This window comes from Lagopus muta, chromosome 14 (genome assembly GCF_023343835.1).
Source record: "Lagopus muta isolate bLagMut1 chromosome 14, bLagMut1 primary, whole genome shotgun sequence".
NCBI classification, from domain to species: domain Eukaryota; kingdom Metazoa; phylum Chordata; class Aves; order Galliformes; family Phasianidae; genus Lagopus; species Lagopus muta.
In genome coordinates this window covers 17,057,018-17,075,669 of record NC_064446.1, presented here as the reverse complement: position 1 = coordinate 17,075,669, position 18,652 = coordinate 17,057,018, and the positions used below count along the sequence as shown (strand labels likewise).

The window sequence follows — 18,652 nt, the reverse complement described above, 5'->3', positions numbered from 1 at the left end:
GCAGTGGAAGGCGAGGACTTAATGCAGACTGCGGGGAACGCAGCCATAATGAAAGCAGTATGGAATGAGAGCGTGCTGTAGGAGTCGATTTTATAGACTAGGATCACTGCACAGGAAACTTGGCTTCAGAGATGGGTAAGGGAAGTGATCTTGACGCAGTCAAATAGGCAGCAAAGCAATCTGTACAGCTTTCCTTACGACTCACAGAGATCGCTGGTTAACTGTTTCTGGGTCTGGTGCACGGAGCTGTGAGGATAAAGGACAAGGCAGCCCATTTCTCACCATCGTATTATGTTTGCCAGAAGGCCACAGATCTTAATTCGTATTTTCATGCCTTTTTTCCCAGCCCTGGACTGAGATCAGATGTAAGCTCTTCTCCATCCACAACCTCAGCGACTACGGGACCACCTCCCAAGCTCTGCCTCGTGTGCTCTGACGAGGCCTCTGGGTGTCATTATGGTGTTCTTACTTGTGGCAGCTGCAAAGTGTTCTTCAAAAGAGCTGTGGAAGGTAAGTCTTGTTTTAAACAACACATTCATCAAGACTGTAAGGTCCAATTCCATATGTGACCGGCCAGAGCCAGGCCGTTCTCTCCTGTTGGAGCCCATTATTGCTCAAATCCTCCTGGGGAACCAGCCCTGCTATCGCTGTTCCTTTCATAGTAAAAATAACATTGATAATGGTGTGATTTTCTGTAGCATGGATTCTCTTTACGTTTATAAAACGCTCCCATTCACTCCAGATAAAAAGGTGCGTTGTTATCTTTGCTTTTTGTTTCCTTCATTTTCTTTCAGTGTGGTTTTTGTTTATTTGTCCTGATTATATACAGATGTGTCTGCGTGCGTTGAATTCGCAGTCTGTGGTTCTAAGTTTCATACTCATTGATTTGTGTGTGATGATGTGTGTGAAATTGGGTAGCGCTTCTGCAAGGTTGGGAGAGTTTCACAGTGCTTCCTGTCAGCAGTGTTGGTTACGTTACACGTGTGTAACATGTATGGTGTATGCAGGGTAATTTACAGAGATGTGTGGGTCGGGGTCGTTGGGATTTCTCTGTAAGCACAGGAAGGACACGGCGGTGATGGAGCATGGAATGGGAATCCAGAGTGGTGCAGCGGAGCGGCTGCTCTGCGCTGAGTGCCCAACTGCTCACTGCAATATCAGCATCAGAGACAGAAGGAGCACAGAGCGCATCGCTGTGTGCTGAAAGGGCAGCAGTGGTTCCTGCACCGCCGTTACACAATACAGGAAATCCCTCACGCAGGGCTTCCCATCCCGTGCCTGTTTCGGGCAGTCCTTACTGGGTGTGATGAAGTGAGTCACGCTGTCATGTTTTGCTAACGTTTTTGCAAGCTGGATTTCACTTGAGAAGGGGGAAGGCTGTGTTTCACAAAGATGCATCGGCATTCTGTCCTTAGAAGAAGGACTGGCCCTGTGCTCCCAACTCACCCAAAGCAATAGGAAATGTAATGACGCAATGGGAAACGGCGTGGAAGCGCAGAGCCTCTCTCAGAGAATCCGAGGATGTTCGCAGGCTGTGCTGCTGCCCTTTGTGGGGAAGGATGTCGTGTCCGTGGCACGCTGAAGCTGCTTCTGAAGTACCATGAGAACCAGCTCCAGTACAGAGCGCCAGGCTGTCCTTGGCTCTCGGCTTGTCCTGTCTGAGATGTGCTCCTGTCTGCAGCCAGGCTCCTGGCTGGGATGAATAATCATCTGTAGCTTAGAGTGAAAGAAGGGCACTGGATATCCCCCAGAAGCAGCTCTGTGTGGCAGCTGAGTGTGTCACAGCGACAGTTCTGCCTGTTCCACAGCCTCAACCAGGGAAGGAAGCATTGATACATGAAGAAATCGGTCCGGTGACTGCTGTGATTGGTGATGTGACTTTGCACATCTTGTACCAACTGTGTTGGAGTTAAATATGTAAAGCAGGCTTGGAGCTGTAAAACTGCAACGCACTCCTAAAGGTTTACCTGCACTTTCATTCTCTTACTGTTCCACAGATTGTCCCAGTCGTCATCCTTAAGATTCGATATTATGGATGTTCTCAGGAGCTCTTAAAGGATCTGTGAGTTTTAATATTACCTTAAGGAACAAAAAACTTGGTTTTAGCTCTTACAGGAATTTTTCTGTTCAGGAATATATGTAGAAAGAATTTATTTCTGCACAATTGCTTTCATTAATATCTGCCAAGCATCTGTTAGTGTACAGATCCAGCAAACTGCATTTGTCACCAAGCTGTAAGCCTGGAAACACTCCTTCTGCACCTTTGTCTGCACTCATATACACTGCAATGGAAATGATTACAGAAACTGAAAGTTTCAGCGTCCAGGTGAATATGAGGTGTATCTTGTTCAGCAAAGTGTAGAACTAGAGGAAAAGAGGGAGGATGAAGGTGGGTCAACTGTTCTGTATTTATAGCCATTCTGACACAAACAAAGATCCTTTCTTCAGGAATCCAGGATAGCAAAAGCTGTCTTGTTCTAGTTGTTATTTTCACGGTGCCTCGGAGCCCTTCTGGTTGTTTCTGCAGGCCCAGCCCCACACCTCCCTTCTGTTTCCACCTCTCCTGCCAGCCCACATCTTCTTCCCTCCTCCCACCCCCGCTTTCATCTTGCCTCAGATTCTCACACCTCCCTTCTGTGTTAAATCCCTTCCAACACCCCTGCCTCCTGCAGTGCTCCAGATTGTGCTTGTTCTCCAGCCCTTTCCACTCCCAATCTGTTCCAAAGAATCCTTCATTCCTCTGATCATCACAACCCATCAGAGCCCAGGGGCATGCTTGTGCCCAGGTGGTGCGGTGCGGAGCAGCAGTGTTGTCTGGATGCTCTGCAAAATGCCAACATCTGCAGTAAATTCTCTTGGAAGCATCTCAGTTTGCTCGCTACCAGATTTCACCAGTGTGTTCTTTAAGTGTCTTCATTTTTTTAAGCAGCAAAGGTAACTGAAATGTCTCCATTCGGCTGGCGTGTCTGCAGGGCAGTGGGAAGCAGGAGGTGGAAAGATCTCATTTTTCACCAAATGCTAATGTGACAGAAGAGCTTTACTATACTGTTATCCAGGGAAATAATGTGATTTCCATATGAAAATCAGTATAAAAAGAAAGACAATAATGGCTAAGCAGTAGATACAAGAAATCCAAATAGTACATGGAGATGGAATCCAGAAGTTTGACGAAGGCCACAGGATGGACTCTGCATACCTGAAATTTTCACAGTTGATTTCAAACTAATTCCTTAATCACGTCTGTTTCTATAAGAAGACTCCTCGACTCCATTGTTAGTAACTGAATATTTGGAAGATACTTTTGTTCCTCTTGCTGTTATCCATCGGGACACTGACATGCAGTGTAAGAGCCTGGGCTGCAGCTTTGTTCCACCACCACTTCTGTTTCTTGTTCCCTGTCTGGGAGAAGGACGGATCTCTTAGCAGTGCCTTTCTCTAAAGGAACCTGTTGTTATACAATTGTTCATATACCTCAAATCATTAGGAACAGATGTCGTTCTTGATATCGTTCTCCACTGTTTCCTTCTGTTAACAGCAAAGCAATGTGCTCATTTTAATAGGTGTCCTTCAGGTCACCACATTCCTGGGGCCAAATTTTTGGTGTGAATCTGAGCGGCCGTAGAGATGTCAGAGTGCTTGGTTGTCTGCTTCTGAATGGAACAAGGGCTTCTCAGCTTCTAGAGCGGTGGCAGCTATTTCTATATGTCAGGAGAGATGTTGAAATGTATACTTTCCAAATGTGTTTGTGAATGTTATTTATATCTCATGTGAAATCATTCAGGGGAATTGTAAACATGCCATGGAGGCTTAGAGCTTTCTCCTAGCTTGGAGAAATGTAAGAGAAAAGGAGTTGTAAAAATAGAACTTGCCCAACCTTACCAAACAGAAAACAGGATTTCTCCTAGGCGTGTTGGCATCGGTGTCTGAATGGCAGAAGAGTGCTGGATTTGTATTTGCTGGGAATCATCTGGGTGCTGACTTTGTTTTGCAATAAAAGGAGTGCAGCGGTAGGGACGTCCTGCAGTCCCTTCGTGCTGCAGAGACAGAATGACTTCATCTGGTTGCAAGGTTGGTGGTGACTCTGTGTGTTTCTGTGAATGCAGGGCAGCACAACTATCTCTGCGCTGGAAGGAACGACTGCATTATTGACAAAATCCGGCGGAAGAACTGCCCGGCGTGCCGCTATCGGAAATGCCTCCAGGCGGGCATGAACCTCGAAGGTAATCCTCAGCGTCCCGTCCCGCTTTTATCTCTCATCTGGTGCAGGTCCCGAAGCTGAAGCAGCAGCACTTCAGCGTGGTAGAAGTGCTGCGTCCTGTGGTGCGTAGCAGTGTTTTAATGAAAGTGAGATTTTCAGTGCTAAAATTTCTCCCGTGCTTTCCTGTCCCCACTCAGTTGCTTTATCTCCCTGTTATGCACAGCAGAAGTGAGTCATGCATGTGAAACGGGGTTATTTTTTCTTCCTGTCAGCACATAGATCTTGTTGCTTTTTCGGTGAATCTGAGACAGCAGAACTCCAGCAGAGGTCTTGTAGGGAAGTGCCTTGCCTGCCTATTCTTACTTGGGAAAGTGACTTGATGCTGAAAACCACAAATGGGAGGGAATGCCCGGGCGTGTAGCTAAAATTGGAGTGGGCCTTGCATCTTCAAGCTGAAGAAAAGGCAATTACTTTTATTCATGCTGCGGGTTCTTGTTCTTAAATGTCTGATAGAGTCTCTCTAGAAAAGATAATGTACTAAAGAAACAGAAATGTGTTGGTGCGTGTTTGTTCTGTGCTCAGTGGTGGATGGCTGATGAGAAACTGGAGACCGCATGAGCTAGAGATTTAGCAACGGCCCTAAAAAGGCATAAAACTTTTTTACTGCTTCCTCTTCGATATTTCCCCTTGAGCCGTAGAGATAAATGCAGTATTTACAAGCATAGTTATTGTGGTGATAACTTGCATCATCAAAGTTGACAGATAAAGTAAAAATGTCAGAAATGTATATCAATATGAACATTTTCTTCATTTCAGTGAAAATATCCTTCAGTAAAATGTAAGTGGTGGATTGTGTTAGAGGTGGGGCCCTCGTTAGCACGTCCTTTCCTGCTGTTCTTCTGCCCCTCTCCACCATGAACACCCTGTGTTCCTGCCATGCTGCTGGCTGCTGCCCATCCTTCTGAGCAAAAGGAGAGGACTCAGCAGGCAGAAATGCTTTCCCCCACGCCACACTTGCACATAAATTCCATCCTCAGGAAGGGACTCTGTGATTTGTCTGCATATCAGTGGGGTCTGTATGCAGGAGGAGCGTGCATGTAGCCTGACAGCCACAGTCTGCAGGCTGTCGGTGGTGTCTGTGCAGGGCATGCAGCTGTGTGCAGGGCAGCAGAGCACTCAATGGGCTCCCAGCAGTGTCGGAGCTATGAGGCTGGGTGGCCGACTGGGAAGGCTGGGAGCCAGCAAAGTCATGGCACAGCCAAAGGGAGGTTTCCTTCCCTGAGGTTTGGCACAAAGACTGCTGGAGAGGAGCGAATTTCTGCAAGATGGTATTGTTACATAGGTTGGGAAGGCAAAAAAGGAAAAAAAAGAGAGAAAATTGCTTTCATGGCTGAGGGAAGAGAGGCCTGGAAACTGAGCAAAGCTGAAATTGTTAGATCCCAAGGTAGTGTGAGAAGGAGAAAGAGAAAGCTCTGTGAAAACAGCGGGTTATCAGGTGGGTCTGAATGGCTGGTGAATTGCCGGTACAGAAGAAACAGTAGAAGTCTGGAGCGCAGTATGAAGTGCATGACAGTGCGGAGGCAAGATGGTTTCTTGTACACCAAAGCCGTGCTGCTGAATCATTCTCTCGCTTGCCTTATCAGTCATACATTTGACACTTCTTAGCTCCCTTTTCTGGAATGTTTTTGTGCTACGTGGTTTTTTTTGAGCTGGAGGCATTGGGAAAACGCGCAGCTGTCAAACCTCAGGCACCAGAAACTGTAGAAATTATTCTACAGAATAATGTAATTCTTTCTTACAGGCTTTATTTCATTGAATTCTCGTTTCCTTCTGTCACTAATTGACCCTAGCCATTGCTTGGCACCCTTTTTCTTTCTGATGCATTTGAAGAAACGATTTGTCATTAGGTTTTGTGCCCGTAATAAGTCATCACAAAACCTTTTTTGGCTTTTCATACTGCATTTTATAGTTAAACTCTGGGCAATTTATGTTATTTTCTGTTGTCTTCATTTTGAAACCATTTCAAGTTTTTTGTAGGATCTCTTCTTATTTCTCATAATATTAATTGCCCTGTTCTGCAAGTGCAGTGGATGTTGCCTTTCTAGATCCTCTAGAAGTGAGGTGTGCAGCCTCCTCTGCTTATGTCAGTGTTTCATCTTCTGTGCAGCAGTGAGAGCATTCCATGTATTGCTGTGAGATGGCATTTCCACGAAGGTCTTGATCCTCACATTCTCTTTACCACTGAACTTTTGCTTCCAGAGCTTTTCTTCTGTTCTGGCTGGGTTTGTGCCTGTGTGCTCCTCCTCAGCGTTTGTTAAGGGGCTGTTGAGCTGCTGTGGGGTTTGGCACGTGGCAGTCTGGCCAGCCGGCATCACACAGCTCGGCTGCACATGCCCTCCATAGCAGAGCCCTCCTTCTGCCCGCGGCGCTGTGTGGTTGCTGTGTTACCCTGCCCTGGTGCAGGGGTCCCTCCATGAGATGGGGTCGTCCCCATCGTGCAGCTGGGACCTTGCAGTTGTGTCCGGCTGTCCCAGAGGAGAGGCCCTTCTGTGAGGTGGGACAGGCCTCATTCACGGCCTCTTTAACATCCCACGACAATCCCCATCTTTTCAGCTGCGTTGGGACTTTCAACCCAGCTGTGGGCAGCTTGGGAATCCTTTAATGCCGGGCTGCTGGACTGCAGTGTCCACAGTGGGCACTGCTGGTGGGCAGCACAGAGCCGGCACAGCCACACCGCCCTGCACTGCAGCTGCTCTGTTCTCTTTCAGCAGAGCTTTTTGGATGCTGGGGCTTATTTCTGTGCCAGCTTTATCTGTAAGGTTTATCTTTTGCATTTTGCCTTAAGGAGCTGGTTTTTAATTTGTGGTGTTTTTGTATTTGAAAGTGTAAACCTTCTTTTTTGTGAGTTACAACAATATATCTACGTCAGGTTTAGTAGTGCAGCTTAATAAAATTCTTGCACAATACTTTATCTTATCAGATATTTCTTTGATTGCAATTTTACCAGACTTTCTGGTCTGTAAGTGTTCCGCCCTAGGTGTCTGCATTCACCTGTAGGCATGTGCATGTAAGTTTATGTTCATTTAAAAAAGCAGTTCATTTGCTTTTGAGAACAAGGATGATGGCAAGTGTGTGTGTATGTGTAATGCATAAAAGTAATGATAATAGCAACAGAAAGAAGCCCTTTGCTCCAAAGAGCTCGTTATTGCTGTTCTGCCACGGAAGTCTCAGCAGATGTGGGCCGTATTTAAGCTTTTGTGAAAATTCAATTTATGCAAAGTCCACAGGGAATTTCTTATCCTTACAGGGATTCTGAAGACTCTCTCAAGCCAGTGGGAGAAGTGGGGCTGGGAAGGGGCCATTGCATTCTGTTAAGCTACAGTCTGTGGACTTCTGGCCAGTAGAGACACTGACTGGATCAGCAGAAACTTAACAAACATGAAAGCACTTTATGCAATGTTTTTCTGTGCTATTGGCTTATCTCTGAAGTTGCAGAAGAAAAATCCATCAATTAATTGATAGAAGGGGAAAGAATTAGGTTTCATTCTGGTCTCAGCCAAATGGTGCATTGAGTTCAGCCTCCAGGAGAGGCCAGACAGGAGATCCCTTTATTGACAACTGTTGCTTCAGCTTCTAGTTTATGGTTAACATCTCTGTGTGACGTTTTATTTATTTGGCTTATGAACGCAATGGTTTAATTATACAGCAGTGATTTACATGCAAAGAAGCTGGCAAGAGAAAAATCTCCTCCTGCCCAGCGTTTCAAAAAATGTTTTCCCTGGCTCGAGAGACCGAGTCACTTCTAACCCATGAAGTATATTTCTTTCCTTCCCTCCGTGTGGCTTCTGTACTTAATATATGGAGGAAATGACAGCATGCCCACTCCTGCAAGTCTTTTCCAAACAGGTGCTGTTCTGTCACATGGAGCCGTACTGCTCTGTGTGCGTAAAGGTTGGGGCCAGGCCTCGTCTGTGTCCTCCTTGCAGACATTATAGAGAATTTGGGGACATAGACATTAATGTGCCTTCAATAAAAATGTGAAATAAACAGGTTTTCACAGGAAGTTTGGTAAGTATTGAAGTGGAATTATTTGCAGCTTATGAAAAAGAAAAGTCCTTGAGAAGTTTCAGTTGTCCGATCTACAAATGAAGGAAGAAGAAGGCAGCATTCCCTGTGCTGTGGATGTAACGGCACGTGGTCACTTCCCGCCACCTAACAGCAGTTATTCAATCTTTCCTAGCCCGCAAGACGAAGAAGAAGATAAAAGGCATCCAGCAGGCCACTGCCACGGGCACCAGGGATGCCGCCGAAGCTGCTGGAAATAAGAGCGTGGTTCCCGCGTCGCTGCCGCAGCTCACACCCACCCTGGTGTCGCTGCTGGAGGTGATCGAGCCCGAGGTGCTGTACTCCGGCTACGACAGCACGCTGCCCGACTCCAGCTGGCGCATCCTGTCAACCCTCAACATGCTGGGAGGACGGCAAGTGGTAGCTGCGGTCAAGTGGGCGAAGGCAATACCAGGTGTGTGTTACTTACAGAGCGCAGACGGGGGGGCTTGAACGTCTGTCTTCATGTGTGATGTTCTACAGAGCCCTCAGAGGAAGGACTGGCCGTACTTGAGCTACACCAGAGCTTGGACTTTTGCAGTGGAGCCTTCCCTTTTATAGGCTGGTGCTGTGGTGCTGGCTTATCTGGGTCTGCATTCAGGTGGTTCTGTTCTCTGACCCATCACCATGTCTGTAGTTTCTTGTTGACTGGGAATAGGCCTTTGAGCGTTCCAGTTCCGGACAGGAACTCAAGATGTTCATTTTCTCTCAAGCCTTGTAGCTTTGTGATTACATGGGGAATTTGGAAATGTTCTTGCTGTTTGGCTCCTGCCTGAGAACACTTAGCAGTTGCCTTACAGGAGACAAATGCGAAATCACATCCGTGGCCATAACGTGTAGCATCCCATGGTGTCTCTGGGAAGGGGCTGGGGCCACAGGAGAGCTGAAGATCTGTTTCTATCTGACAGAACAAAGACAGATGTTTTTCTCCCCTTCTCTTCTAGTCTCTGCCATTACCTGCTTCCAAAACCAAACTGGCAACAGCACTTCCACAGTGTTTTGCATCACTGTGGGACAGCCTGCAGGCTGCTGGCATTCTGAAATAAAACTGACACCACTGGGTTCTGTGTTTGCAATCTCCTCTGGACGGTTCCCCTAAAGAGATGAATCCTTCAGGTTATCACATGCCCTCTGTGAACATAGCGAGCTTCTGCCTAATAATTTTATTAATAGGGGCTATTATTATTGTCCTATTTTTACACTTGTTTAAAATTACCAAGACGGTTTTTTGTGGGCATATTTAATTTGTATGTACTTCTGCTAAGTGTCCCCCAGCCTGGCAGTGCAGAATCCTTGAGCTGAGGTTTGTCAAGGCAGCCTTTTCCTGAGGAGTTTTTGAGCAAAACTTTTGAGATTTGACCCAGTAAGTTAGAAATAAGCTTGAAATAATTTGCTTCTGTTTTAGCAGCAGTGAATAGTGGTTAACAGTGGTCACTGCAGTCTCCAAAGCCAGAAGCCTGCTTTGAAGCTGTTCAGACCTACCGAGTTTTGCTATTTAATAATCTACTGACTGCTATCCATTTAAACGTCTTCAGGAAGCAGTGCTGTAATGAGCTCTTTAGATGCCAAATGCCTAATGAAATTAAATAAAATCAACTTGAATTCAGACTTTAATAATGATTCATGGTGACACAATGTTTTCTTGTTAGATGTAGGCATGATCCGCTGGAAACTAGCATTGCAAATGAAAAGCTGCCTGCATCTTAAGCCTGTTTAAGGGACCAATTTTCAGATTTTACACATTTCCTCATTATCTTAATTGGCTCTATTCATTCTCTGTATTCTTACAAGATTAACTGCCATCGTTAACTGTTTATAATGCGATGCATATTTTGTAAGTTCTGCGTACGATTCTGGAATAAGAACAAAATTTGAAGTTAGATCATTTATCATCTTGTGGACTGCCTGCAAACATTAGGAAAAACACTGTTAATTACAGAAGGTTGCCAGATGAATGGTAGTGAATATTAGATATTTTTGTCTTGTGATCTGTCTTTGAATGATTACCTTCTCCACGTAATCACACGCACATATTCTGATGTATTTTTTTGAAGTATGACCTTCTGCTTCCTGTATTACCCATCAGAGCGGATCCATCTGGCACTGTCATAGAATTACGGAGCCACCAAGGTTGGAAATGACCCCCGAGGTCACCCAGTCCAACCATCCACCAAACTTTTCCCATTGAATTCCCTCCCTCGGTGCAACATCTGAACCTTTCTTGTGCACCTACAGGGAAATCTCCATCCAGAAAGCAGCTCGCAGCAGTTGCAGAAGGCCAGCACTGTTGGTGGCTGTGCATTTCTGTAGGTGGGGTGCTGAGAGCTTTGTACATGTAGATGTCAGTGTCATCTATTGGATGAGGTTGAAGCGTTACTTTCTGTTAGCCCTGTGGCCTGTGTCTCCCCATCGCTTTCTGCCATGCCCTGGCCTGTTTCTCCACGTCAGGGCAGTCACCCCACGCCGTGCTGAGCGCTCTGCTCAGACCTCTCCTGGTTCAGCTCAGTTCTCCTGCCCAGTAGCTGTAATCTGAGTGCTACGGTTGATTTTTGCATGTGCAAATATTTGAACGTAACCTTGGTAGTTGGAAAATGGTGTTTGCACCCTTTTAAAGTACTTCTATTTCCAACAAGACTTTCACATTAAAAAAAAAAAAACCTTCATTTTTGTTCTATATTTTTTTTCTGCTACCAAGAATGCAGTCTGAAATACAGGAATGCTTGACTGAGTCAACTAGCAGCAAGCAATCTTGTTGTTGCAGGTACTGTCATTGCATTTACAGAAATCATTACGAAATTCACTTTAAAAAGCAGTAACCTGCATTGGTGGTACAGAGGTTGTACTGATGGGAAGCACAATCTGTTTCAGAGTTCTTTGTGTTCTGGGTTTGTTTTTGAGGTTTCTTTTGCTACCAGTGCAGCCACACCTCACTGCTTTTATTTTTGTGTCGTTAAGGTTTCAGAAACTTACACCTGGATGACCAAATGACCCTTCTGCAGTACTCCTGGATGTTCCTAATGGCTTTTGCTTTAGGATGGAGATCATACAAACAATCAAATGGAAATCTCCTTTGCTTTGCACCAGATCTGATTATTAACGAGTAAGTAAGACTGCATCCTTGTCCAGTTTTACGGGGGGGATGCAGACTGCTGCAGCCCATCCATTCTGCACAGGAGAGGCGAGTAGCTGGGCAGCAAAGGTGCAAGGATCCCAGGTCCCTTTGTTTGCAGCATTGTTTTCCTTCCAGCAGATCGCTTAGTTTTCACCCAGCTTTACTGAAAGAGAAATGTTGTCAGTACTGAGTGCATTTCCATGAAGTTTTGTGGGAGGTGCTCGTACGAAATGTCCCCTGCTGCCACCCTTCCTGCTCCATTCATTGCAGTCATTCATCTCACCAGAGCCGAAGAAGCTGAAGTTAGAAGTAATTGTGGGATGGAGGGAGAAGCGTAGCAAACTGTGCAGCGTGCTGTGTGAGGTGTATAAGAGTAATCTTATCTGTTTAACTCATTCTTGGTCGGTTAAATGTTTATATCTGAGCACGGGTAAAGTCTGGCTTAAAAGGTTGCAAATGGAAAAACTTATGTTGTATCTTTGTAGTTGTTGAACTTTGTTACCAATTTTCAAGAGAAAAATGAATTTACTTCAGTATCTGGGCTTCTTTCTTGTCCTGAGCATCATCTTCCTTGTGTTTTTCAAAGTGGTGCTGTGTTGTCACCTGTGCTGTGGAGGACTGAAGGAGGGAACTCTGGTAGAGAAGGAGATGGGCAGCGAGCTTGGCTCGAGCTGTGGGGGTCAGAAGTGGCTGCTGCAGATGTGAGCACAGGGCAGTACTTGCCAGGTGCTGCTCTGCCGGTGCGGCTGCAGGTCGGTCCTGCTGTGCCTCTTGGGCTGGGGAGCCCAGGCTGCCTGTCAGCTCTCCTGCTGGGATGCAATGTGCTGCTGGCCGTGCTCGGCTTCCTTGCTGTGCTGCTCTTCTTGGAGGCTGCTCAGCGATTGCCCTGTGTTGCAGGGTTAGCAGAGCTCCGGAGCACCGCCGCCGCCTCCTGCAGGGTGGTGATGCTAGCAGTGCTGCTGTGTGCTGAGATGTGTTGTCTGTGCTTTAAATGAGTTGCTGAAAATATGTTGTGGGTGTCAATGTTGGAGGTTGCTGGCCAGAGCCATGCGAGATGTGGCTCAGCCACCTGCGGGTTCCAATCAGCAGGATGTGATTGCTGAGGGTTTGCCATTCTTTTCCTTCATCAATTGCAACAGTCCATGCAGGACTGTGCAGGGCCGTCCACAGAGCCTATCCAGCACTGGGATTGCACTGACAAGGGTCTGAAAAGCAACGTGAGTGATGAGTTCTGGTCCGTGTCCTGGTTCCCCTCTGCAGGCAGTGCTGCCCCTTGGGCACATTTTGAGATAGTGTTCAATATTTTTGTTCCTATTGCACTTCAGTTCCTGTTCTCCCCAGTCTGTTCTCTGCTTAGAAACCAGTGCTGGTTACATTTCCTATGGGATTGGCCATTTGCATTTCATAACACTTCTTTTGTTTCCATTTATTTGTCTGAATATTCTTCCCTGTAAATATATATCAAGGCCTTCATAAGTTTTAATAATTTCTTCATAGTAATTATTTCTTTTTTCTTGGGGGGGGGGGGGGGAGCAGGAGAAAGGTGGGATCAGACGTGTGCCCCGTCTGTGTACTTCTGATTAAATTGTTAGAATATGTCTGTGAAATAAAGAAGTTTCCCCATGGTGGAGTTAATTGAAGTAACTGACGTCACTAACAAATGTGACAGCATCTCAACTGCTACATTCAGATATCTCCTGCAGTTCTATCAATGGGTCAAAACCACAGAGCTTGGCAGTGAAGCATGTGCCTGTACTCTAAAAAAGCAAGGGTAATCCTCCTCTACTCAGTATTAATTCTCCAAAGTATTCTGGTTAGCAGTTCCGGTATGTGGACTGTTCATTAAGATGACATTTGTTTTCAATAACATTTGTTGACTAGGAGAACTGCAGTTCCTCCTGACTCCTCCTCTGGTGTGCTTCAGGTTCTCTATAAAACTCTGGTCGTAACTTTTTATGTACTATTCAGCAATAAAACACAGCCACCTTTGAGTTAGCTCTGGCAGCTCCTGAATGGTGCATGAAGACGGTGTGAGTTGCCAGACGTGTGCAGAGCACAGTGCTATGGGCCGTGCAAGGGGGGTGCTGCAGTGTGGGGAGTGCAGCGGAGATGTTGTGAGCATCAAGAGGATGGCACACAGACCAGGTCTGCTCGTGCTCTGCTTGATACTGGATTCTACAGATAGCGTTGTGGCACAAGACATTCCCAAAAAGGCACTCTGGAGTTCATTTGGTGATTTTCCTGAGATGTGTTGGTTTGTATTTTTCACCCAGCTGCTCTTTTGCTGCTCCCCAACCTCAGGGTCTGAATTAAGATAGCATTTATTATATTACAGTGATTTATCGTATATTTAGCCTGCTTCCTGTGTTATGTACATGTACAGCATACATATATGTAAAAAGTTTTTCTACAGGTTGTAGAAAAGCTTGGCAGCTCGATGCTTAGGCTTTAGACCATCGCCTGGTTGTTGGAGAGATGTGAGTGCTGCTGATTCCATGGTACTGTGTGACCACAGCGCAGTTCTGACCGCCCTCAGTCTGCTCACAGCCTCTGTTTGTGTCACAGTGCTCATGGAGTTACAGGGAGGGATGCTCAGTTGTGCTCACTGCATGCACAGATGGCTTTTGATTGCGACCTGGCTTTAGAATGAAGGTTTTGAAAGTTGAGTCTTAGGATTCAGGCTGTGTTTGCATGCACAGCATCCTAGCTTTTGCTGTTCTTAGGTTTGAGCTCGTCTCCTTTGTCTGTACAGAGCTGACTACCACAGCTCTGCACTGGTGCTGCTGGGACAGAAAGCAAGGAACTGCTAATTACAGTTTTACAAGCAGTGTTTTATCAGTGCTCTTATTCCCAGAATTTTTTTGGACATTCTTTTGTAACCAGTTCTGTGCAATCCGTATTGTCTGATTTTCGGAAGGCAGCTTTTTGTTTACTGGTTCTATGGACTTGGCAGAGCCGAATGACTCAGCGCTGCTTTTATCGACACGTGTGTGTGTGTACATTAAGTGCAACTTGCACGGGCTGCCATTTGTGCTACTTTTGAGCCTGATGCCCAACTTGCACTCTGCTTTCTGTTTACCAAAGCAAAAGAAGATTAGATGTTACAGAACAGAGATGTGTTTTGAATCAGGCTAGAGACACAGTCACTAACGCAGAATTGCTTCAGAGATGATAAACTGCCATTAGTCAGCTGCTTAAATCTCAGCTTCTGTGAAGGCCAGGAGTTGCACAAACGTTGCACTATTGCACTATGTGGCCCATTGCACTCTGCCTGGCCAGCTACCTGCTCTGCTCCCATCAGCTCTTCCTGGGCTCAGGGTACCAGCAGCACTCAGACCTTCCTTTCCCCTGGCTGCCCAGGGCCGGTCCCCATTGGGGCTTTGCTTGAAGGCCCCGCAGTCGGTCGGGTTCTGCTCCTCCTCCCTTGCTGGCAGCTGAGCTGGTTGCATTCCCACAGGGCAGTGAGGGGCAGAGCTGGGCCCTCTTCCCAGCGCTCCTCCCCACCGCCCCCAGCAGAGCGCAGCTCTCTGTTGGCTCAGCTCTGAGCAGGGGGGCCGTGCTGCACTTTCAGTTTTTGGGGACCGCCATTGCCACAGCTTTGGTAGTAACAAAAATCTGCATGGAGATAGAATGGATTCCCAGACTCGGGGTGATGACTGCATCTACAGCAGATGGAAACAAATGACAGGCCGACCCATTTCATAACATTTCTTTTAACCTTCTGCCCAGAAACGGTCATACTTCTACACGAGGAAAACTGCTGAGCCCTGTTGTGGAATGTGTTTGAATTACCCAATTGCAATGCTGTTCGATGCCCTTTGACACAACCCAGAGGGCTCAGCAGAAGTTCTTCCAAGCAGCCGGACGGTGCACGCCGGCAGCCCCCTGTCAGGTGCTCTGAGCAGCTGCCTGCAGCGCGGCGCCCTGCGCGGACCCAGAGCGTGCGAGGTGAGCGCGTGGCTTCAGCTGCCAGCACGGCGCCGCTGCTGGGTGCAGGGCTGTGCAGCTCCAGGAGCCCCGGCTGCCCGGTGCTGCAGCGAGCAGCCCTGCTGTGCCTCAGAAGGAACGGGTTGTGTTTGCATTTGGAAAAGGTGGTGTTTCTGGACTTGTGCCTTACGTGGTTTTTAGCAGATCTAAATAGCTTGTATTTCTTGCTCTTATTCTTAGGATTTTCTCTTGCTCTTAGGATTTTGCACCTCAAGGAAGGTGCGTGTGCTTTGTGTTGGCCGAGGGTTTCCTATGCTGCTTCCCAGCAGCGCAGTTACGTTTCTGTTGCAGGCATTGGCTCTTGGAGGGCAGAAAAAGGGGAACTGAAAGATGCTAGCAGCTCCAGAGGAAATGGAGCCATTTCATAACCAAATCCTTCTCTTATACTGGGATTCAATTTCGTTTCTTTGTTGAGATTCTAATATTGAATAGAAAATGTTTTGGAAGAGGTAACGCTGTGTTTCAATGTTATTCTCCTGATGCTGCAGTTTGGGGCCTCTGCTTCCATGCGGTGACTGAGGCACTCACCCTAAGGGAGTTCCCTGGAGAAAACTGAAGGCTCTTTTGCTGTGAGCCAAGTGCTGACATCTGCCACTGCCACCCCACTGGTCCTGAGGGAAGGATGGAGAAACTTAGATTTGGAACTTGATGCCATTTAACTAATTGTTGTCTTTACTTCTCAGGCAGAGAATGAATCTACCCTGTATGTATGAACAATGCAAACATATGCTGATGGTTGCCCGCGAGCTGTCACGGCTTCAAGTCTCATATGAAGAGTATCTCTGCATGAAAACATTGCTTCTCCTCTCTACAAGTAGGTGAACATTTAAACACCTGTGTGAGCAATGCGAGCTTACCTTGTCAGTGCCATGAAGTGTGTGCAGCGTGGCACAGTGTGAGGTGTCTGATCACAAATAGCTCTTGCAGTGCTCAGTTTGCTGCCTGACCACAGGGGGTTACTGAGAAGTTCTGCTCAGCAGGTATGGGATGTTTGTGCCATGGCAGTGCAGACTGCATGCAGACCTTTGCAGCTCCAGCAGAGCCCTAAGCCACAGACTGGCTGAGCAGTTAGCACCCAAAGAAGTGGCCGAAGCTCTGATTTAAGCCCCAAAAATATTTTTAAAAGAAATCAGAGAGCAAGGTCTGATCCAGTGAAATGATTTCCTCCCCAAAAAAGTGACTGAACTCTCCTAGAAGTTATTGCCAAAGGCAACTGCTGCTTTCTGCATTTGCATCTAGAAAATATGTAGTGGATTTATGATAGGTATGATAAGGTAGTTGTATATAATATACTGCACAGTGGCTTTATGTGTCTTTCAATGAGATGAACTGTAATTGGAACAACTCACAACTTAATCATGTTCTGTTTTCTGTATTGTATGGAAGGTCAAAGGATAGCACCAAAACAGTCCTTTTCTGGACTACATACAACGGTGCTAACACGAAGCACTGTGTAAATGATTTTACAGTGTAATTTCTACTCTGTATTATTATTCCTTTCTACCTAATGATTTTTTTTCTCTCTTCACACACTGTTGTTGTAACTCCCTGACAAGCTTCAGTTTTAACCCTGGCTCAGTGCAGTGCAGACTGAGAATGGCTGGGGAGATGCAGCAGGGATGTGCATGTGCACAAGGGGAGGTGTGAGCAGTGGGGGCTGTGAGCGATGCCAGCCCTGTTCTCAGCCCTTCAGGGTCCCCAGGCCAGCCGTCCCATGTGCAGAGGTGCTCCTGAAAAGAAATCATCACTGCCACAGCTCCACACTGCTGCGGTTTGTAAAGGCTGCAAACTTTGCTCAAATGGGAGATTTAGATCTAAAACCTCTCCTGAAAATTCCTGACGTGTTTTGGGCAGAAGGGGGGCCAACTTTCCTACAGGATCTGGAAATTTCCTGATGGGAATTTCCATGTCAGGAGTGGGAAGGAGACCGCCTCAGTAGAATTGAGCCCATTCACGAGCAGTGTGTGACAGGCGCTGGCGCGAGCCCGCAGAACCCTTCTTTGTTGTCCCTCCCTGAAAGACAATACGCTCTCACATTGCTCTTGGAGCCCGCCTGCTGTGCAAGTGGTACGCTGTGGCACTTCTGAGAGCTGAAGGGCTGAAATGTGCATCGTTTTGTTCATCTGTGACTTCACAACCGAAGTTCCTGGTTACTGCATTCCCGGGGTCTTTTCTAAGAGAAGAGGAAGAAGAGGGGGGAAGCGGAGCCCCGGGGGCCAGAGCACCCATTGCACATGGCTGTCACACACAGACCTTCTCCTTACACACGATGGGCACGGCTGAAGGCAGCATCACAATGCCATCTCTTGCATGGGCCAGGCAGGCTGTGGCACCGCAGGTCCCCGAAGGGGCTGTGTTGTGGGGGCCTCCTTTCACCCTGACCTCTTTTCCTTTCGGTCTGCACTGTCTGTGCTCCGTCCCCCTGTAGTTCTTGTCATTTGCTTCAGTGCAGGGACAAAAGGCTGCACCTCATGGGTAGGGCCACGTGTGTCCATCTGCCTGCTGCACCACACTTGGCCTTGGGAAGGGCCTTCCTACCAGCTGCGCGGGGTGCCGGCCCCCCTCCATCCTCATCCCTCCTTGTTCCTGGGTTGCCTGTAGATGTGTGTGATCTTCTCTTGGCCAGCAGCCCTGTGCTGTATGTTGAACCATGTTGTCTTATCTCAGCTTCCTCTCCTCTTCCTTCTCTCTCAGCTCTCGTTTCTTTTCGTAATTGAAAATTGTGCCCTTCTAGTTGTTTTTGTGTAACTCATGTGAGATTGCCCAACTAATAGCACAGTTCATAGATGTATAACCTAGATGTGTGTCGCGTTCCAGTTCCTAAGGAAGGCCTGAAGAGCCAGACTTTGTTTGAAGAAATTCGCATGACATACATAAAAGAGCTGGGAAAGGCCATCGTGAAAAGAGAAGGGAACTCGAGCCAGAACTGGCAGCGGTTCTATCAGCTGACGAAGCTGTTGGACTCTATGCACGATGTAAGTCCTGAAGGGCGCCGGGCTGTGGCTGTGCACTGCTCTGCCCTCAGTTCGCTTTGGGGCCAAGTGCTGTGGGCTGGGGGGTGGTATGTGATGTCTATGAAGGACCAGGTGGAAGAGATGAGCTTTCTGCTCTCAGAGCACCTTTCCAATGGACTCTGTGGCAGTTAGATCTTTAATTAACGTGTGTTTCAGTCTCCGGTTTTTAGAAATGATATTGCTTTGGAACTGAGGAACTGTGTCCCCTGAATGCACGGAGCTGCCAGGCTGTGGCTC

General features: G+C 47.1%; 1 protein-coding gene across 3 annotated transcripts in view; it reads left to right on the top strand.

Moving 5' to 3' along the window:
• The window catches only part of NR3C1 (nuclear receptor subfamily 3 group C member 1), a 53,849-nt gene that overhangs the window by 32,341 nt on the left and 2,856 nt on the right, over positions 1 to 18,652 (top strand). For all 3 annotated transcript variants that reach the window (XR_007379881.1, XM_048960903.1, XM_048960904.1), the window contains exons 3-8: positions 347 to 510; positions 4,104 to 4,220; positions 8,439 to 8,717; positions 11,258 to 11,402; positions 16,085 to 16,215; positions 18,219 to 18,376. Coding sequence is in view for 2 of the 3 variants with exons in the window: in XM_048960903.1 (XP_048816860.1) it covers positions 347 to 510; positions 4,104 to 4,220; positions 8,439 to 8,717; positions 11,258 to 11,402; positions 16,085 to 16,215; positions 18,219 to 18,376 (994 nt within the window). In the remaining variant the exon portion in view is untranslated. The remainder of the gene's footprint in view (positions 1 to 346; positions 511 to 4,103; positions 4,221 to 8,438; positions 8,718 to 11,257; positions 11,403 to 16,084; positions 16,216 to 18,218; positions 18,377 to 18,652) is intronic.